General features: G+C 39.9%; 1 protein-coding gene across 3 annotated transcripts; it reads left to right on the top strand.

Moving 5' to 3' along the window:
- Positions 1 to 654: 654 nt before the first annotated feature.
- On the top strand, positions 655 to 18,954 carry LOC121956921 (transmembrane protein 198-like). 3 transcript variants are annotated; one of them, XM_042505370.2, is made up of 5 exons: positions 655 to 1,191; positions 14,940 to 15,181; positions 15,897 to 16,472; positions 17,645 to 17,722; positions 17,957 to 18,954. In XM_042505370.2, exons 2-5 carry the CDS (start codon positions 15,028 to 15,030, stop codon positions 18,007 to 18,009), a joined length of 861 nt encoding a protein of 286 aa, XP_042361304.1. In that variant the 5' UTR covers positions 655 to 1,191; positions 14,940 to 15,027; the 3' UTR covers positions 18,010 to 18,954. The 3 variants fall into 3 exon arrangements, with proteins under 3 accessions (XP_042361304.1, XP_042361295.1, XP_087940672.1); XM_042505361.2 differs by having other exon boundaries at positions 665 to 1,191; positions 17,645 to 17,793; XM_088084546.1 differs by lacking the exon at positions 655 to 1,191 and adding an exon at positions 7,366 to 7,494 and having other exon boundaries at positions 17,645 to 17,793.
- Positions 18,955 to 21,996: the final 3,042 nt, after the last annotated feature.

Here is a 21,996-nt window from a genome sequence, read left to right as displayed (position 1 = left end):
TTATGCTTTTTCCCCAAAGGAAAAATATGTGTAGCTCCAGGGAGGGTCATGATACAACAGAGATTTTAGGGCCACTTTGAGACCTTGATAAAAAAAAAAGTCATAATATTACGAGGTAAAAAAACTTGTATCCTAATATTACGGGAATAAAATTGTAGATTTACAACAAACAAAAAAATCACAAGTCATAACAAGAATATAGTTGTAATTTTATGAGAAAAAAAGTTATCCTCCGTTGCCAAGGAAGCTGCCTGTGCACTTGCCTTTATGTTTAGATCCATAATATAATATCCCCTTTCTTGTGAAATTAGAGCTTTATTCTTGTAATATTAGGACTTTATTCTTGGTTATAATAACATGGTTATAATCCTCTGTGATATCATGATAAAAAAAAAAAACATACGAAGTTACACCCCAGCCATCCCCCTTCTTCTCAGATAAATAAAGTACAGTCCCTGAGCAAGTACAGGGCTCGGTGTAAACGTGGCCTACTGCTGTGACTCAGCTCATTATTATTTCCTCTATGTTGAAATGCGCAAATTTCAAAGTAACCGGCGTTAATTGAATGAGTTTATAACAGAGGCTCAGGTATAGCCAGCCAGCTCACAAGAGCGGGGGCCTCATCTGTTGCTGTGCCCCCTCACCCCTCCCTCCCTCCGGGCTCCAACGGCCCAACTGACGACGCGGCGCTGGATGGAGATACAGAGGGGGATTGCCTCGGAGGGAAAAAACTTTTCTCCCTTTGTTTTTTTAAGTGCCGTTTACTTCAGCGGAGAGAAGGGGGAGAGGGGAGGTGTGTGAGGGAGGACCGTTCAGATTTTCCACATAGGAGGAGGACTCGTTGGAGTAGTTTGGTGCGGAGTCGCAGACGCGAACTTCAACGGTTAATTTAGAGACAAAGTTGTGAGTGAGGCACCGCGGAGAATGGAAACCAGCTAACCCTCCTCACGTCGGCCAGGTCCTCGATTTTGAAACAGTTGCATGAGGCAGGGATAGGATAAAAACAATGCCCAAGTTATCGGTTTAGTGCAGTTTAAAAAGAGCCGTGGGAGAAGTTGGGAGAGAACCGGTTTTCCCTGGTACCCTACCGCCGTTTTTGTGTTAGTGAATGGTGGGGTGTTTTTCCTGTTTGACAGGGCCGATTGTCAAGGAAAAGTTAACGTTACAATCGCCGAACACACAGGCTCATCGGTAAGTTCCGAAACTCACTTTTAGTGAAGTAAACACTAATCTTTCTGTTGTAGACCTACATCGCTGGATAACTCCTCGTTTTAAACCGTGGTTGCTTGTTACTGTGTGCCAGCGGACATTTGAATTCTGTTAACTCCGGTCTATGCTTGGAAACAATAGTCACATACTTCATTACCGATGATAATTGATTACTGTTGAGCGACTCAGCCTCAGATCCAGAGTGATCAGAGCCAAACCCTACAGCTGGAAATGTTTGTAATAACACGTAGCAAGCCTGGCCGCTTCCATGGCTGCTCCCCTTTTAAAGCATTTTACACTTGAGGCACATAATGCAATTCATCCCTCAGTCTGTGAGGACAAAGACATGATGATCCAGGATAATAAAGGCTTTATTGGTGTGCACTGAACACAACACTCACATAAAAATCCAACAATACTTTGCTTTATTCAGGACTGGCTAACAACTTTAGGCTTAAAGTTAATTATGTGGAGGTTGTGCTAGTGGAAGATGGTAGGCGGTCTGCAGTCCAAACTGATTTCATTAATTTAAAATCCAGTTATGTGTCATGTATAACATAACACTGACTGACAAATCTGAACACTTAGGGACTGTACTTTATTTATCAGAGTAAAGGGGTGGCTGTGGTGTGATTTAGGTTTTTTAAAAAAATAGCAGATAGATATATCATGACTAGGGTAACAAACCAATAAGCATTTTCCTTAATTAGTTATTAAAATTAGTGATTGATTAATCATCATTTGAAAGAAAAAAACTGCTCATTTTAAACTGTACCAAATGAGTTTTTGCCACAATCAAAGCTCGGTCAAACTTTGATCGATTGAATTGTTCACATCTGATTAATCGATTGTCCATTAATTTTTATTATTCCTAATCATAACCTTCCCTGTAGCTACAAATGTATTGCCTTGAGCATCTCTTAGTGATTTGGAGAAATGCATGACCCTCGCTCCACCATAAATAACTAAATTTCACAGTTTCCGACAATGATAAATGTTGCAATTTTGGAGATTTTTAAAGAAAACATGCCTCTCAAACCCACTTTGTAGGTTTTTGGATTCTTACACTGCTTTCACACTACGAGGGACAATGTAACAGCGTGACCAGCTACAATGTTGCTGAGTCGTCGTCAAAGTGTTGCTCACGTGCTTGTTAACGTAGTAACATTGTCCGAGACTTGTGTGGATCTGCTACTTGCCATTAAGCACCTTGACTGAATAGCATCTTAAGTTTGTGCCTGGTCATAAAATATCTGGGGCCTATTTTGACATCACATTTCGCTGCTCTATTGTATCCCTGAGTGCACCTCAAGTTAGCATAGCATTAGCTAACTAAGCTAAATAATACAGCATCACAGCTAGAAACAAAAACAAGTTTGATGCTTAATTGTGTCATTGTAGAGATGAAAAAAGTTAAGAACAGCTCAACTTTAGTTTGTAGAGCTTCACGCCAGTCATCAGCGACAAGTGTCATGCGTCAGTTTGTAACGTAATGTCACCATCTTCCATTTAAAATGAATAATACAGCCCATTGCTGATAGTGTGAATACAGCATGAGGGTATTTAAAATAAATACAAAATACAACAATTTAAAGTTGCATGGCCCTTTATAATCATTTATAGTGTCTTTGCATAAGTATAACTACATGGAGACAACAGTGATCTTGTATGGCAAACATTTCACGTCCCTTCATGTCCCACGTAGCGTGCAAGAAGTCCTGTCCCTGTGGCTCTGCTGCATGGTGGGAGTGCCTCTTGGGTTTTTGGGCAGTGTGGTGACAGCCTGCAGGTCCTGTCTTTACTGGCGATTGCAGTTTGTAGTTACACCCCCTCAGTGCACCCCCCCATCTACTTGACATACTCTGTCAGCCTGCACCAGATGGTTTTGCCCCTTTGAAACGGCAGAGAGGAAGCCCGTCCCTGCTTTGGGTAAAGAGAGAAGGCAGGAAAAGGGGGTATGAACTGCAGGGGTTGATGAAAGTTTGACTGCATGTGTTGTTTTGCGCGGTGCCGTTTAATTAGCGCAGACGCAAGGGTCTCATTCTTGTCATGTCTTTGTTACTATAATATTTCAACAGCATGCTGACTTCTCCTACCTTCAACGATAAAACGCACACAAACCTTATTGAAAATTCTCTAAGCTGCTTCTAGGAGCGTGGTGTTGGGGAGAGAGTGAGCACAGTAAGAGCAGCTGACCTGCACAGCAAAGTAGGAATTCCCATTTTATGGGGACAAGCTTTAATGTGAAGTTTGGGTAATTACTGTGTTTGGATCTGCTTTCTTCTTTAAACACAAGCAGTCTGTTTTCCCCTCAAGACAACAGGGCCATAGACTAAGGTTTATTCCTTTAATCAAGGCCTTGGCTGGCTGTTTTACCGGCTAAAAAGATGAACTTCATTGCTCCCTATAGTTACTGTTGCACAATGTAGTCATTCTACCAATGATATACATCTACATCGGCCCTTTTCTGACCTGGAACTGAAACTTATCTATGCTCTTTTTCAAAGCCAGACTGCATTGACAAAAACTGTCTTTTTACCTTGCTGAATAGGGGAGCTGCTTGTCTCCCACTCCTACGATCAGTAGTTTGTTTTTGTGATTTGGTGAATCCAAACTATCCCTTTAAAATAAAGCCTGCTGACTTACTGAACAGATGTTTGATATAGTTTGACTGTTGGTTAACACAGCCCAAATGACCTACTTTAAATAAGAGTTTTCTCAGTTTTTGGATTCCTTGTTCACTGTGGAAGCATTCCAGAAAAACAAAGTTCTTGAGAATTTGGTGTGAGTAATAGATATACAAATGGTCATTTGAGCAGAGAAGTTGTCCTTTAGGATCAAAGCCATCACAAATACTGTTGCATAATGACACTTTTGGGAAATGATTATTTAGGTGAGTTTACCTCAGATTCTTTAGAATTGTTGGGTTAACACCCCGGCTCTGTCAGGCCACATGATCAGGCTTCTTGTGTCTGTCCACATGTACTGCACATGGGCAACTGAGGAGTGACTCTAAAGGGCTAGTCATTTTGAATAAGAGCAGTGTTAAGGAAGAGCAATGCTGTGTAATGTATACAAGAGTCATTGCTCTGGTTAATCTAATATGGCGACTGCTGTGCTCTTTGCCGGTCACTTTCTCTTCTAGAAAAAAAGGTTTTGTGTCTTTGTTGTTTTTAATTAAGTCGCTAATGTCAGTACATTTTTAAAACACCCAACCGTAGGTATAAAAATCATCAAATGCAGTTGATCTTGTCTTCCTATGCTACTACTAAATAACTAACTGTAAGAAGAAGGGATATGGCTGTCTGAGCACCAACCTGTAGTTAGACTCAGAGATGGAAGGATTGAGAGACTCTTGGGTGCAAGAAAAAGCCCATTGTCACATGGAGACCACATAAAAACTGATACCAGTCATTTTAAAACATTCATCCATACGCTACTTATAGCACTTTAAACACTGGTTATAGTTATGACATGAGAAGGGTGATGAGTTGGCTTGGAAAATAAAGGACGCACAAGATATTTTAGACTCGTGAGATCGCTGTAGGAGGTACAATTATTGTCAAGTGGAATTTGACAAAGAGGGTTAAACGGCTACTCTAAATGATAGAGCTGCAGGGGAAGTGCTGCAGACATACTGTATATAGGCACTGCACGGAGGTCTGAACCACAACTGCGTTACCACTTTCGCAAAGCTATCTACAGATGATCACGATTCAGTTAGTGGCCTATTTGATTTTACTTTCAGCTTTCATCTCAATTATTATCCCGATGGAAATTTCATGTACAGCAGGCATCAACACACAAAATACATAAAGGATAGCATTAGAAACAAATACAGAAGCTCCTCAGCTCCAGCAAAAACTTAGATGCTCCTAAAGTACTCAACCAGAAACTGAAGTGGTTTAAAAACAGCACAGTAAATAAATAAATGCATGGTCAAGTCAAGCAAAGTACTGTGCAGAGGCAAAAGATAAAATACATAGTGTAAATGAATAAATAAGTAATAAATAATGCAGGTGTAGGATGTAAAAACTTTCTCAGCCAGATGCATATAAAAGACAGCAAATTACGCCAATAAATTCAGTGTGTCAGTGGCAACAGGGATAAAAGAAGGTCCGGCACACCTTGTTTTTGTTCTTGGCCTTCTGAAACGGCAGCCAGGGGGAAGGATATCAAATTCTACTTTGGCAGTCTGTCTATGAGAGGCTTTGTTTCTTGGACACCAGGTCCCTATGAGAAGATTAAAAAACATAAGTTTCATAAGAGCTAATCAAAGTTTTAATACTTTAAAATAATATCATGATACCCCACTGACATGTCTCCAGCTCAGCTTCATACCTTCATACATGCGGTTTTCCACACAATCATTTCTTTGTAGCGGCCTGCCACAATTAGAACATCTGCCACCGCAAAAACATTTTCATATTTTTGGAGCTTGACCGTTTATTTGAAGCACTATTGAAATATATATACTGTTTGGTTATTCATTGCACTACTCTCGGAGCACAGAGCATAGTCTGGGCACAGATGGAGCAGCAGAACGTCTGGTACATTAAATGTGAAACTTAACTTCATTCTGTTGGGTCTAAAAGTTTGCATTCACTCGCAGCAGCTGCTCCTCTAATCTATTGATCTGATCTGATCTGATCAGCTCTGAACAGACTTACAGATCAATTATTCATCCTGCGAGTCACAAACTGATGCTGAGGAAAAAAAGTACGCATGGAGAGCTATGCCTGCACTGAAGTAACAGACAAAAACCTCCAAATTTAGAGAGGGGACACAGAATGATACAAAGAGACATGTGCATTTTTTGCAATGTCTTGCCCAAGGACACTTTTGCTCCAGGCCAACCCTTGTGTTCTTCTGCAGCATATATTATCTCATACACAATGCCATACTGTCATGCTCTCGCTAGCATGTGGACATTAGACTCCACCATACCGCCTACTAAATGCTGCTCTCCACCACAAACCCTAATAGAGCGTTGTGGTAGTGCCCCTCCATGCTGTACACACTATACGCCCTCCTCTGCTGCTTTATCACATCACCAGCTTACTGCAGCATGTCAAGTGTTTCCTTGGTGGCTGATTATTAGTCCCTGCTATGTTAATGACCATGTGTATTTCTGATGTACAGTACATGCATGCACCATCGACATGTGACTCTTCAAAAGGCTCCTTATTGCGTTTCTGATCTTTTTTCATGCCTCTCTTTATAAGTAGCTCTCTGCATTTTTTAAGTTGAATGGCCTCTATTGTTTAGAGTAAAGTCAGGCATGAGAATGAGAGATTATGAAGGGAAAAGAAGTTAGATACGACTCATGAAATATCGGGGAAATTATTTGGCAGTGAGAATTATTGACTTGATTGTAAAAAGGAGGCTTCGGTCAAAGTCATACAACTGCCAGTGAGATTTTAACTGAAATGTTGTCACTTGAACAGCTGTCAAGTGAATTTCTACTAAATAAAGCTATTAAGCACATTAAATATTGCAAAATTATGTGAGTGTTAACTCTCAGTTGTGATCAAGATGTTGGAATTCTGACTGTGTTGTGTGAAAAATGAAGTTGGCCGGGTGGATTTAGCCAGCTTTGGGAGGCAAATAGTTTTGCATAAAATTCACAATTTTGCAGACTCTGTGGTAACAAGTATGTGGATTGTGAGGATTTAAGTGGTTTAAGTTTTTTTTTTAAGTTAACATCTTTTTTTTCTTGTGAATTTTTGGTTTGAGAAAGATCCATTGCATCCACGTGCACATTCTTGTGTTACACCTTGTCAGAGAGCTGCATTAAAGCCTGTATGTTGGTCTGATTGAGATGACTTTGGGGTAAGCAGCTGATGATTATGGAAGGATCACGAGATCTCTTTGAAAGGTTGCCTCAAAAGAGGACAGACCTCAGTATTAAAATGAATAAGGTATAGTTACATCCTAGATCCATGCAGTGGAAAAAAAAAGTTCTGTTGTTATTTCTGATAAAACCTGGCCCTAAAATGACACGTAAGCATTAAGAAGTGTAAAGCTGTAAATGCAGTACTTAATGGACCCACGATGCAATGATGATTCACTTTGATACAGTTACGCAAGCCACATGCGAAAGTTGTCAGACATGTGCGTGCAAAAGTAACACATGAGTCACACAAAGAGAAAGTTTGGTCACACTTTGGAGCTCGGCAGTGCATCTGCAGGTCCTTCGAAAGTATTCAACTTGAATTTGTAGTGTTTTAACTGACACATTTTATGTAATGTATTTTTTTTACCTCTTAATTTCTTTTTGTCACAGTAAGTAAAGCTCTCCTGCATTTCTGAAGTTACAAGTATTTAATTAAGCCTACCACTGAACCTGACAATTTCTTTTTATGTCATATTTGCACTTACCTGTTGGCAATGTAGTTTAAACTTACTCACTCTAATAACCATATCCTTACATAAAACCTACTTCTGCACGGCACCACATACTTACCTTAATACTTACTTGCAATGCTTGAGTAATGCTTGAGTATGTAAAATATGATTTTTTTATGATCTTTAAATTGTTTTTATTAAAATATGCCTTTAATGTTGATAAAATGGTCTTGAAAAGGTCTTTAAAAGCAATACATTTATGTATGATAGGCCCCAACTGTAGACACCCTGCTAGGGCACAAGTTGAGGCACCACTTATCTGTTGCAATGCTCTATGGCTTTTTTTTTTTTTTTTTTGCTTTTTTTTTTTTGATATCTTTATGTGTTTGTTTATGCTTGCATTTTTAGTTTCTAAACTGTGAGGAAATGTGACTGAAAGGATAAATCTGGATTAAAAAATACGCAGACTTCTGCTCAATTAAGATGACAGGAGTGTGATGTACGCGTTAATGTGACAGTAGAGACATGAGCAGCTGGTATTGATGTGTCGCTGTAAATTCTGCATAAATTTGTAAATTTCACACATTGATGATCAGCACATCATTGTGGTGTGAATATGGCTGTAAGCAGCTCAGACCAAGAGTGTGTGGATCAGAACTAGAAAACCTCTGAGTGCTTTGTTCATTATGCAAGTCGCACACCAAGCACAAACTCTGCTGCAGAAATCGTTTCTGTCGTGTAAGCAGAGACACAATGGCAAGTGTTATATGTAGATTAGCCTGCGAGCCAGACAGATTACAAGCTTGTTTTCATCATATTGCACGGTGGCCTTAAAGTTCCTGCTGTTTTTCTACTACAACCAAATCTCTCAGGTCCAATTGCATGTGTTCCTAACTCCCTCACCAGTGCAGCATTCTAGCTGCATTTTGTTTCTCAGTCCCACATTCTCCTTTGAAATCTAGGCAGTGTTATTGAGGTTACTGATGATGATCCAACTTTTTGTTCCTGTCTGCTTCGTTTCACCAACACAAAGGTCAGTTCCTGCTGAAACTTGATGTTCCACTTCCTCATCTGGTCTGAGCTTCCTGCAATGGAGAGGCAGGAAGCTCAATAGTGGCCCATATGATGTCTTGCTCAATATGATCCAGAGTGAAAGCAGATGTTGACAATGAGCATACATGTATCCATCTTTATCCAGTTTTATGCTTAGCACCGTATGGCATCCATTTTAATAACCCCCACTGTGACAGTTAGCTTTATTCCAATGGTTTCTTGTCTCAGTCTTCCAGCTGGTTTGGGTGTTCAGCTGAAGGTGGCATGATTTATGGCTGCAACTGCAGAGCACAGACCCTGGTGCATCTCACATTCTTGGTAGAGTCTTCCAAGTGAAGTTGTCAGACAGCCAGGTCATAACAGTGCAGGTTTTCAGCTACTCAGCTGGCCCATGCTGTCAAGTTGGAGAAGTACTCGCAGAATCCTTGGCTGTGATCACACACGCTCACCCTTTCATTAAACACACCCGAATTAGCTATGTGGGGAACTTGTATCAGGCCCTGCCTGTTTCTCAGCAGCTGAGCACTCAAATCTGCAGTACTCAGTCCCCCGCAGTGTTTGTTCAGGGGGAGTATACTCTTTGGCAAGGGCAACATAATATTCCTATAGCTCATCTGTAGCTGATGCTCATGGTGTCTAAATGCACAGTTCCAACTTACTAGTAAAAAAGTTTGACACTTTCCAAGCCATTACTAATCAAGTTAGTCCATGTTATATAATAGTTGCTTAATGTTTTTGCCTCAGTCGGTTGGTTGGTCCACTGCTTTGGTCCAACTGAAATGTCTCAACCGCTGTAAAAATAATGGAAGAAGCTCCTGTGATGTAGCTTGGTTTGTAGACTTGCGTTTTGAAGCCTTGAGTTTGGCATTACTGCTGTCACATTTTGTTTTCTTTGAGCCAGAATTTACCATATTTGGGGAAGAAGCAGTAGCGAGTAGTGGATCTGACTGAAAAGCAGAGGACACTATCGAAAGACAGCCTGCCACTGAAAGCAGCCTGCCCTTAATTACGCTTAACTTTAAGCCTTAATCAAATGTAAACATTTGAGTTATTTAAAAATAATAGTAATAATAATAATAATAATAATAATAATAATAATAATTCGTCCGGCTTAGTTGTCATGAATGGGGAAATTGGCCATGGAGACCTAAACTTGTTTTTTTTTTTTGTACTAGGCTGTAAAAATGGTTATTTCTGCTGTAATGTAGGGCATTTTACCTTTGGGGTCTGTTGGGACTGACCCACTCTTGAAATCAGACTCAAGTGGCCAATAGAGGAACTGCAGTGTTTGGCACTTCCATGTTGGCTTCATTTTTCATCCCTGGAGGTTGTCGCTTGGAGCATCTATTGAATGGATTTCCATAAAATTTTGTATGGATATTTATGGTCCCCAGAAGTAGAATCCTAATAAGTTTTCATCTTACACTATCAACAGAACTTCATTTGAATTTGTCCAGTCAGTGATTTATGACTGAAACCTGAAAAATAAATGGCATTCCCAATCATCTCAGCTGTACTTTTTGTGTACTGATATGCAGATTTTAGTGTCCTAAAAGGCTAAGCCCAGGTAAACTCATGTATTAGCACTGACACTGTGACCATGTTAGCATGCTGATTATAGCATCTAGCTACAACTAGGAACAGTGTCACAGAGCTGCTAGCATCACTGTAGACTTTTACTCCACATTTGGGATACTAGGTCATTTTTTAAAAAAAATTCTAGTGCAGATAGCCCCCCTTCAGTCTAGGTGTAATTCTCATCTGATTGCCATAGCAACGCTGCATGAAACTGCCATCATCTTCAATGCAACACTTGTTGAATCCCTTCATCAGCAACCAAACACATTTCTAATATTGGCTCAGCTAGCTTGGAATTTCGACTTAGGTTGTACCAAAAAAATGTACCAAGTACTATCCACAGCTTTTGCAAATAAATATCCAAAACAGAGCAAGTTGAGCCATGCTGTATGATGCAGTGGAAAAGCGGCTTTAGTTGTATTGTGTTATATTGAACTAGTTGCCAAGCGATTTTAGCTTGTAGAAAATGCAGCAAGCATTGGGAGATTTGGGGGCCTCCAGAGAACTCAGTCATTAAGACAGATAGGTCTGTCGCTAGTAAGGACCCCCTTCTTCCATCACTCACCAGCCCTCTGAAGGAAAATACTTGGCACCCATCTAAAAGCAAACACTCGGGATCTACCAGTCTCCTTGGTGCTCTCAGCCATCTTTATGTAGTCTCTTTTCTGTCCGCATGATTTCCTCTGAGTGCCACTAGAGGTCACAGCATGGGCCTCAGAGTCTTTGTTTTGCCCCATAATGGCTCTATTCTCCCACGGCAGCAAGGACTTCCAAGCCTGCTAGACATAGGACACCATTGTGACTCACGGAGGGGTAACATGAGGCAGAGACATGGGTGTGTGTGTAGAATTAAGTAAATTACTGTTTCAGTGGTGTTGAAATATTAACCAGTTCACACATTGTGCAAGAGTTACTGGTGAACCAAAAATGAGTTGTTTCACCAATTGAAATAAAAGATTAAACAGCAACCAAATAAAATATATGGTAGAAAGAAGGGACTTATTATTTTCTATTAGCACTAATGGTGTATTATCATGGTTTAACTCAATTCAGTAAGCCAACCACAAAACACTCATTCAAGGTCCTGGCTTACTAGAGGCAGCAGATGAAGTAGTGGGAATATCTTAGTGTCCAATTACAGCAATTACTGTAAAGTTAGCTTCTGTGTTATTATTTGATCTACCCACAACATCTTATACAAAGCTGTATTTAAATTTGACACGCAGTGTTAAGAACGGGAGATATCAAATCACTTTTCTGTCTTGTTTCTTTTAAAGATAAAACTACGTAAGTATTAAATAAGCTTCAAATAGACCTTTTGATATTAAAGTGGTGAAGTTAAGCGAATTATGTTGATGTACTCTGCTTCAAAAGTACATGATGCAGTTTGTTAGAAGAATGTGTTGCACCTCATCTTTGTTTAGGTTTCATATTTCTCGCAAGAAGAAAATTAATAGGCAAAAGGTCACAGAGCAGGTAAATAGAGGGAAGGCTTTAGAGCTGAGCCATTCACAAAAAGCCTTACAAAAGAAGCTCCCTGCAGCTGGCTTGTGCAGGTGTTTCATATCCAAACCAGCCAGGTGGCCTTATTTTGCATTTGCGTCATATTAGACAAATGCTGACTAGGGCAAAATGCTTCGGGGCAAAGCAACAGCAATAAACAAGTTCAAGTTTAACTGCTATATCTACTGAAGTTTTTTGGCTTATTTTTAAAACATAAATACCTTTAAGGAAGTGTAAATTAACATTTTGATTGTTCCATATTACTTCTTTTATTCACATATGACTGAATCAAGCAAATAAGCTTCCTGTGTCAGTCAGTCCCTTTTCTAGTCTCTTTTGCTGCTCAGGGTCATCAGGAGTTGGAGTCCCCTTTAAATGGGCAAGAAGAGCCAATCTACTGTATAACAAACCATCTAGACTACTGCAAATCTTAGAGTTAAACCTGAGTGTCTTTAGATGTAGAGGTAGTCCTTACAGATATGGAGAGAATATGAGAACTCCACACAGAAACAGCCCACACTGACGTGCTGCCCCGACCCCTTATTTTATCCCACAGTAGGGTTTGGTTCTTTATTTCAAGTTGGCCGCGGAAACAAGAAGATTATAGCCTTGACTGTATACAGAAATTTCTCCAGCAGTTCTTATTTTGTTTGAGAATTAAGATTTTGTTGTGTGTGTCTAGTTTAGTTTTTGTCTTGTTTTAGTCAACAAAATGTCCCCAACAGTTTTCCTCATGGCATTTTCTTCACCAGCCTTTCACTGATATCAAGATAGTTTGTACACTAGTTCATATATTTTGATTCACTAGTCAAGTAAGAAAAACATTAAAGGTGCTCTATACAACATAAAGATCATCAATATAGCCGCAAAACACTATTTGCCATGCAAAGATATAGTGAAGTAATGTTATCGGGAGCTGAGATTTAAGTCACATTTTCCGGGATGCCCATTAGCTCGGCTGCGGGTTTGACTCCAACCTGCAGCCCTTTGCTTTATGTTGCTTCACTCTCTGTCTCCCATTTCTCTAAAACCTGTCCTCTCAAAGGAAGGGAAAACCCGTCAAAATTATATATTTTTTAATAAGTCTCATTTTCTGTGTGCGTGTGTGGTAATCTGAGCTTCTCTGTTTTTTGTTGTGGTAGTCAGTCTGGCCCTGAGTGCATGTTTGTTTATGTAAGACCCTATGTGTCTATCCCACTGGTGTTATTTTTTCCCCAAGCATGTTCTGCCTAGTCCAAAGCACACTAAGAAAAAAAATGATGCATCCCACTAGCTAGCTAATTGCCTCCTTACTGCTGATAACACCTTCTCAACCCACAGTGGCAAGATGGTGTCATTGCAGAAGCATAACGCCCACCTCAGTTAAAACCATTAACTTTGTCAGCACTGCCATTAAGCTGTTAACACCAGTAGCTGCTAGCACCATTAGCTGGTAAACCCTTGCTCAGCCACCTCCATGTTGAGTGTCATGTGCAGACAATCAGACTCTGAATAATAGATATGCTCTGAATGTTGCAGACAGCTCATTTAAGTTTGTTGCAATGTATTGAAACTGATGTATCAGTAGTCATTGCAATTTGTGCTATGTTTATTATATATTTATACCGTACCCACAGCAAATTATTTTTCAGAAACAATGTGCATATTATCTCAATTTCAGCTATAGACATATATCAAAAGTTTTGATGAACTTTATAACCTAAACAAAACCAGTCTTCCGACCAACAGGCCACAGACACATATTGAAAACAATTTGTGTCCTCTCTATGAGCGAAGAAATAAGACGTTGCAGTTGTCACTGATGGAAAGCAGAAAGAGTGAGAGAGGGATAGGTAATGAAAAGCTGCAAGTGACTAAAGAAGAAAAGAAAACTTTCCAGTGGACTCTCATTTTTTCCATGTAAAGTAATTCATAGGCAGGACATACAAATTACACAGTCCTGTGTCTGAGAAAAAGAAGAAACAGATGAGGCACATTTCAGTGTAAAAGAGGAACTTGATTCAAGGCGGGGGAAAGTTCCAGTCCTAAGAGGAGAGGTAGTGGACAGACAGGGCGGAAAAAGAAAGATCTGGCAAGCAGGGAAGGAATAAAGGCAGGGGCGACTGTTCCTGACTGTTTGTCTCAAGTAGAAAACGTGACTGCGCTGTAATCGGATCTCGGCTGTGGTGAGATCATACAGGAGGTCTGCCAGCAGCCTCAGAAAGAGCAGTCCACCCATAAGCCTTTAGCCCCACTGCAGCCCTCTGTGGCTCTCTGCAGGCCTGTGAGCTCAAATATCATATATAATTTGTCAAGGGTAGTAGTTGGTCCTAAAATTACAAAGTCAGTGGAGGTGAAATGACAAAGAACTACAAAAGAAAATGTTTTTAAGCATAGTTTTGCATACCTGTTGATAACAAGGTGGGCTTAATACTTTAGTATACGCCTGCTGCTGTCCAGTGAGAACCCTGTAGCTCTAAATTTGGCGATGTTTGTTGAATTTTGTTTTGGATAAACTACAATGGATCAAGTGTTCCTTTATGAACTGAGAAAACGTCCACATGTCTTATGCTAAATAAACCATTTCAAGGATTGAAAACGGGGTTACTGTGTTTAGCTAATGCAAAGTCAACATTATGAGTATGTTATTTTCCCAGTATGGCAACATATTTTGCTCTGTAGCAATTTTCAATGTATTTATTGTGTCTACTAGTTGTTATCATTATAAAACTGTTAATTAACAGTATGTGTAAATATTTTTAATAAGCAATGGTGCCAATGGGGTAATATCATTTAAAAAATTACTAAAAAATTAAAAATGTATTTAACATGAAACCAAAGTTGCCAAATTACTAACAGAAAATATTGCTCCCTCTTGTGTAATTCTAAAAACAGGATTACTTTAAAATCTGATAAAGTAAAACCAGTTACTCTCCCTGATGACCGACCACTTACAACTGTCAGAGTTAATCATGACTCTAATGATTCAGCGCGAGCAGAGATCAACAGGGGTCCTGGCATATGGACTATAGACCGTGAATGAGCAGCCTGTGTGAACGCCGGGGTATGCAGGATTGCACTGTGTTGCATAGCTTTGCGTGTTGAGTCTTTGACAGCTGCACATACAGAGTAACTAGAAAGAAGTCACAGTTGATTTAAAAATTTCTCACGTCACATTTACCCCTGGACTACTTTAGTGTTCTGTGAAATCAGGACACAACGTACTTTCTATATTTATCAATAATTCATAATTTCCTCTCCTTTCACAGTCAGCAGAGCTGCTCAAGATGGACTTGAGATAACGCCACCAGAGGTGCAACCCTTTACCCGATCTCCAGCCTCCCACATTCACACAGAATGGCAGATCTCACCGGGTTGAGCCCTGAAGCGGCCGGGGCAGGCACAGCCGAGGTCGACACCTGTAGTTTGGAGATAGACAGGAAATATGATGTCATCCCTGCCGTCATCTGCTCCATGTGTTGCCTGTTTGGCATCATCTACTGCTTTTTTGGTACGGACCCCTGACGACTCACAGACCTTGACATCGAGGAACCTGAAACTAAATGTTTTTAGATGACAGAACACGGCATCAAAATGCCCCTTGTAACTGTAAACTTGCTCCACAGTCTTTAAATATAGTAAAATCAATATGGACTGTGTGGAAGCACATTTCTGCCAAGTGATGAAAAAAGACCCTGTAAGTCATTATGATGAGAAACTCTTTCAAAATAATGACTAAGTATTTCTAAAATAATGACTTAGTATCTCAAAATTGTGACTTAGTATCTTAAAATAATGACTTAGTATCTCAAAATGACAGTATCATTTCTCATTTTTAGATACTAAGTCATTTTTTTGAGAAAGTGTCACATTTTGAAATAATTGTAATATAATAAAATGATGACTTAGTGTCATAATAATGAGATTATTTCTCAAAAATGTCATTTAGTATCCCAAAATAATGAGTGTCTGAGGCAAGTGAGTCTTTTTTGTAAGAAAGGTTTTTATTGTAATGACTAACAGGATCTTTTTTTTTCATCACATTGGCAGGAATGAGCTTCTATAGTTTCTTATAAATAATCATTCTGATTGTATCTGTCCAGAGTTACTTTGTTGAATTTATACCTTTTGTACTTTATAGACATATAAAAGGACAAATGCATATTCGCTGATGCTTCCAGCTCCTGAATTCTCATTCTAGATCTCTCGTGTCTCTCCTCTTTTAGGTTACCGCTGTTTCAAAGCTGTCATGTTCCTGTCCGGTCTGATGTTTGGCTCCGTCATCATCTTCTTGCTGTGTCACAAGGAACATGTGCTGGACACCCAGCTGAGCGTGGAGGCCAGCGCAGGTATCGGCCTCGGTATCGGCCTGCTGTGCGGCCTGGTCACTATGCTGGTGCGAAGCGTCGGCCTCTTCATGACCGGCCTGCTGCTGGGCCTCCTCCTGGCTCTCGCCGCCCTGCTGGTCACTCACCAGTTCTACACTCCTACCACAGTCTGGGTCCCACTGGGTGCACTTTTGGGAACAGGCATGCTGTTTGCTGTGCTGACACTGCAGTGGCAAAAGCTCTTCACCATGCTCTCCACGGCTGTTTTTGGGGCAGCTATCATGACTGTGTGTGCCGATTACTTTGTGGAGATGCTGGTTCTGGCCACGTATGTGTATGAATGCTTGCGCCTCACACCCGGGCAACCTCTCTGCTGGTACAGCTGGGTCATTCTTGGCATCTGGCCCGCCCTCAGCCTCATAGGAGTACTGGTCCAATGGAAACTGACGGATGACAGCTTCTCACACACTGAGGGTAAGGAAAAAATATGACAGTTTGACGAAGTGGGAAGTCAGTTCCTATTTTAATTCAAGACCGGAGTAAAAAAGTTGTCTTAACAGTTATCAAGTGAATTAATCCTATTACATCAAGTGTAGGAGTAACATTTAAATGTGACTCAAGCTATCACAGCTATGATGAGAGCAGGAAAAGCCAATCAAAGACAAAGGTCTTCTCAGTGAAATGTGATTGAAGGGAACAACTTGTTAATTCTTCCATTCACGTTGTTCGTTAATTGTGCGAGATCAGTGACGGTCCATGCACCCATCAACATTAGACTGACTGCCTCATGTGCTGAAATAATGTGCGACAATAATTGGTGTCCCTCATCCCGAGACATCATCTGAAAGTGGAAGTTTGATATGTGAAAACCGTTTGTTTATTTTATGTTATAAATAATACATTTCATATCCCCAATGATAACGATAATGATAAGGTTAACTTTTATAGTTTCTCAAGTAAACAAACACAGATTTCTAGAGATAATATAATTTATTCAGGGAAAATGACTTTCACAGTATAATTATGGAGAACCTCAAAATGTGTGCCTGGCTCATTTCATCACATCTGATTTCAGCCTTCAAGATCACAGTCATGACTTTCAGAGAGGATTCATAATTGAGCTTTGATTGAAGTACACTCAGTGGCATTGTTCAGTAACGGGTACACCTTGATCTGATATTTTCAGCTTAAATCAGTCAACAGTTTTCATAACACCATCTATACATGCTGGCATGACACTCAAGATCTCTGTCAAAAATTAAAAGTATTAGGAGGAACCGACCTTTTTACTTCTTGTGATAACGGATAGATTATCTTTTTATGTAGAGATGACTAAGCTGGGATTTTGGAAATAAGTTAGTTTTCTCATGATAATAAAAGAATACTGTACAGCCATTCTCTGTTTCCAAAGTTAGGAGTAAAAGTAAAGGGTTTTTTACTTTTATCTTTTACTTAGGTCCAAAATTTTACCTTTAGCACATCGATAAGTAAAGGCCAGATGTTTTAAGTTTGTATTTAATAGATACATTTTTCTACCACTAATGTATCTCATACTCTGTCTAGAATTACTGTGATTTGTTTAACGCGTTGTTGTTGCGTGTTGTGATGTTTAAAAGCTGCCTTTGAATTTCCCCTTCTCCTTGTAGTTGTTATCAGTCGGAGACAGAAGCGAGTCCAGCTGATGCGGATTCGAGAGAAGGACGCCAAGAAGCGACAGCAGGCAGGTGGGCAGGAAGGCACGTACCGCCGTAAACCCACCCCAGTGAAACGTTATGCTGGGGATCTACTAGCACCGGTCAGTGTCACCCAACATGGCGTGTGCTGTAGATACTGATTGTTGTTTTTTTATGGCATCAGTTATACCTTAAAAGTAAGCCTAACTGATGCCATAAAATTCTTGTCAAGTTGACACCAATATTTTTGTGTGACACACTCATCTCTTCCTGTGCTGTTTTCAGAGCTATCTGCAAAGTCTGCGGGACAGACAGATGGGCACAGGCACTTCCCTTAGCAGCCTGGGCACCGCCAACCACACCATGATCGACTTGGACTATGACACTGGCTCCACTGCGCCCCTTACAGCTACGACCCCAGTCGTCAGGGTCTGAGGTAAACAGAGATAAGAAGGGACTATTTAGAGCTCTTTGGTTCTCTAACTGTCTTCCTAACATAGAGTAGAATCAACAGACTGCTCCCCTCAGCTAAGGGTTTATTCTGCCCTCAAACTGATTTGGAGCGAGGATTTGTGTCAGTCCTGCGTGTTAGAATGCTGCTCTTTGGGGAAAACTTTGAGGTGTCACCAGTTTGTTGACAGCTACAACATAACCACTGCGTTTCTTAGAGAAACACTCAAAAACAGATACTAACAAATTAAGGTCCTCCATTTCCTCTCAGCATGTATGAAATACATAAAAAAGCAAGTACGAGCCTCAAAACCAGATGTGTGTCTTTTGTGAATTATGACAAAGCAGTTTGTTTGACATTACATGTACTGTACTTAAAAACGTTAGTCATTGCCATGAAGTGTTGCATTATTACCTGTTATTACCTGTGTGCTCATAGGATTTGTGAATGCTTATCATTAACATGTATTTTTTTGGATGGAGTTTGGTGAGAGAGTGAATTATGACTTGCAGGTGGATACATGGAGTATGACAAAGTGAAGCAAAATAAAATAATGCAAATAAAAACTGTTTCCTGTCAGAATAGGTGAAGAATTTAGACTGTTGTGTATGCCTGTGGAGTAAACATTTTTATAATTTAATTTATACAATGACTACAGTAGGGTTGAAAAAAGGACATAAAAACAAAGCATGTTGTTGTTAATTTGTAGATTTTTAAATAATTATCCATTTTGTTGTTTCAGTTTTGGAGGGACAATGCACTTGTTACCTGGTTGTGTACATACCTGTCAATAGAAATTTCAAAATCAATAAATGTGTTTGATACAAAACCACTTTTTACTTGTTAATTGAGTCAGATCATTTATTAATTAATTATATATTAATTATATGATAATTTATTGTACAGTATGATGAAAAAACATCACTAAAAGGGAAAGTATAGTATGTCGAAAAAAACAATAAAAAAATGTCAGTATAGTATATTGAAGAAAAAAATCATATCTCAGTATTTCATGTCGAGAGAAAAAAAAATCAAAAAATTGTATTTTAAATAAACTTCATGAAAAAAGTTGAAAAAGAAAGGGGGCGACTGTGGCTCAGAGGTAGTGTGGGTCGTCCTCATATTGGAAGGTCGGCGGTTTGATTCCCGGCTCCTCTGGTCAACATGTCAAAATATCCTTGGGCAAGATACTGAAACCCAAATTGCTCCCGATGCTCCATCATCGCAGTGTAAATGCATATGAGCGGTTACTGAGTAACAGGTGGCACCTTGTATGTAGTCTCAGCCACCAGTGTGTGAATGTGTGTGTGAATGGGTGAATGTGACATGTAATGTGAAAGCACTCTGAGTGGTCAAAAAGACTAGAAAAGCCCTATACAAGTACAGTCCATTAACTATGACATTTTGGTCAAATTTTGAACTGCATATTATAAATTTTGGACAACATACTATACTATGACATTTTGGTCAAATTTTGAATGACAAACTACACTATGACGTGTTTATGACATTTTGGTCAAATCTTGGACGACACAATTCCAATGGTTCTCAAACTTTTTTCTGTAATGCACCCCCTTTAAAATATTTTTTTCAACCAAGTACCTCCTGACCAGCACAAAACATTTTATGTAGAAACAAAAAAAGAGGTACAACACAGCACTGTGCCATCAGTGTATGATTAATAAAACAACATTGTAATTGAAAAACACTTTCAAATTTAAAACATTTGAAAAAACTAATTTTAAACATTTCGAATGTTAAGAATCAATGACTAAATTGATGGCAAATCATTTCTTTTGCCATCATGCAATTCTTAATGCTTAAGAATTTTTAATGGACATGACTTAACTGAAAATGAATATTGAGTATAAAATTCAGTTTATGAAATTACTTTTACTGAACTTTTTGTAATTTTTTTTTTTTTTTTTAGGAGTTATGCATGACTGCTATTTTATAAAATGCCTTTTCTAAAACTCTCACGTACCACCTCGAGTAGCTCCACATACCCCCAGGGGGACGCCTACCCCCATTTCAAAACAACAGTATTGCATGTCCCAAAAACAGCTGAAAACCACATAAAATAGCATGCAGACACACGTCATAGCATAGGATGTTACAAAAACGTCCCAAAACACCAAAACATCCACCAAAAATGCAAGGCTATAGTATGGCAAATGTCAAAATATCACATATCCAAATACCTGCTGAAAACCACATTAAACCACATAAAAAAGCATGCTGAGAGACACCATAGCATAGAATGTTGCAAAAACGACGAAAAACACTATAAAATAGAATGTCGAAAAATCCACCAAAAAGTCAAGGCTGTAGTGCGGATAAAATTTCAAAATATGACATGTCCAAAAAACTGCTGAATCCCAGAGTAAACCACATAAAAGAGCATGCTGAAAATGCTACAGCACAGGATTTTCCAAAAACACCATAAAACACCATAAAGTAGCATGTTGGAAGGTCCAACAAAAAAGCAAGTCTATAGTATGTATGTGCCATAAAACAAAAACAAAAACCTACTGAAAACCACATTAACCCACTTAAGATAGCATGCTTAGACAGGCCATAGCATAGGATTTTGCTTAAATGGCCACAAAATACCAAAAAATAGCATGTCTAAAATTTGATAAAAAATGCAAGCCTATAGTATGGCAAAAATGTCAAAGTTTGACATATCCAAAAAACTGCTGAAAACTACATTAAACCACATAAAAGAGAATACCGATACACGCCATTGCATAGGATGTTACAAAAACGGCTAAACACACCACAAAATAGTATGTCTTAAATTCCACCAAAAATGCAAAGCTATAGAATGGATAAAATGTCAAAATAAGACATGTCCAAAAAACTGCTGAAAACCACATTAAACTACATAAAATAGCATGACGAGACACGTTGTAGCATAGAATGTTGCAAATACGGCCAAAAAACACCATAAAATAGCAAGTCTAAAAATCCACAAAAATGCACGTATGGAAAAATGTGAAAATATGACATGTCTAAAGAACAACTAAAAACCACATTAAACCACATTAAAAAGCGAGACGAGCAAAAAAATCCCAGCTGAAAACACCTCTAAACAGCAAAAAATAGCGTGCACAAGCCACAGCTTCAAATGTTTCAAAGAAGGCCAAAAACACCATGGTATAGCATGTTGAAAAAATGACCAAAAAGGCAAGGGGAGGGACCAGACAAAGTGTAGCTAACCGAACCCTTATGATGAAAAAGACGAATGGTCCAGAGTTCCCCTTGCCTGGACGCAGGTCACCGGGGTCCGCCCCTGGAGCCAGGCCTTGGGGTGTGGCTTGATGGCGCCTGGTGGCCAGGCCTTTACCCGTGGGGCCCGGCTAGGCACAGCCTGAAGAGGCGACGTGGGACCTCCTGCCCGTGGGCTCATCACCCGTAGGAGGGCCCATAGGGGTCAGGTGCCGTGTGAGTTGGGCGGCAGCCGAAGGCAGCAACCTTGGCGGGCCGATCCTCGGCTACAGAAGCTAGCTCTGGGGAAGTGGAATGTCACCTCTCTGGTGGGGAAGGAGCCTGAGCTGGTGCGCAAGGTTGAGAAGTTCCGATTAGATATAGGCTATGGGCTCCGGAACCAGTCCTCGAGAGGGGATGGACTCTCTTCCACTCTGGAGTTGCCACTGGTGAGAGGCGCCAGGCAGTGGTGGCAATACTTATTGCCCCCCCCGGCTCGGTGCCTGCACGTTGGAGTTTACCCCGGTGAATGAGAGGGTAGCCTCCCTCCTCCTTCGGGTGGGGGGAAGGATCCTGACTGTTGTTTGTGCCTATGGTCCAAACAGCAGTTCAGAGTATCCACCCTTTTTGGAGTCCTTAGAGGGGGTGCTGGAGAGTGCTCCTT

This window comes from Plectropomus leopardus, chromosome 2 (genome assembly GCF_026936395.1).
Source record: "Plectropomus leopardus strain MGB_pleo_1.0 chromosome 2, ASM2693639v1, whole genome shotgun sequence".
In the NCBI taxonomy this organism is placed as follows: domain Eukaryota; kingdom Metazoa; phylum Chordata; class Actinopteri; order Perciformes; family Serranidae; genus Plectropomus; species Plectropomus leopardus.
This window is presented reverse-complemented; position numbering and strand designations above follow the sequence as displayed.

What these genes read in the sequence shown, in the direction of transcription:
- LOC121956921 (XM_042505361.2), top strand. Translation starts at nt 15,028, where the DNA reads ATGGCAGATCTCACCGGGTTGAGCCCTGAAGCGGCCGGGGCAGGCACA. An exon ending in CATCATCTACTGCTTTTTTG is followed by an intron (nt 15,182 to 15,896) that starts GTACGGACCCCT and finishes CTCCTCTTTTAG; the next exon opens with GTTACCGCTGTTTCAAAGCT. An exon ending in CTGGGGATCTACTAGCACCG is followed by an intron (nt 17,794 to 17,956) that starts GTCAGTGTCACC and finishes TGCTGTTTTCAG; the next exon opens with AGCTATCTGCAAAGTCTGCG.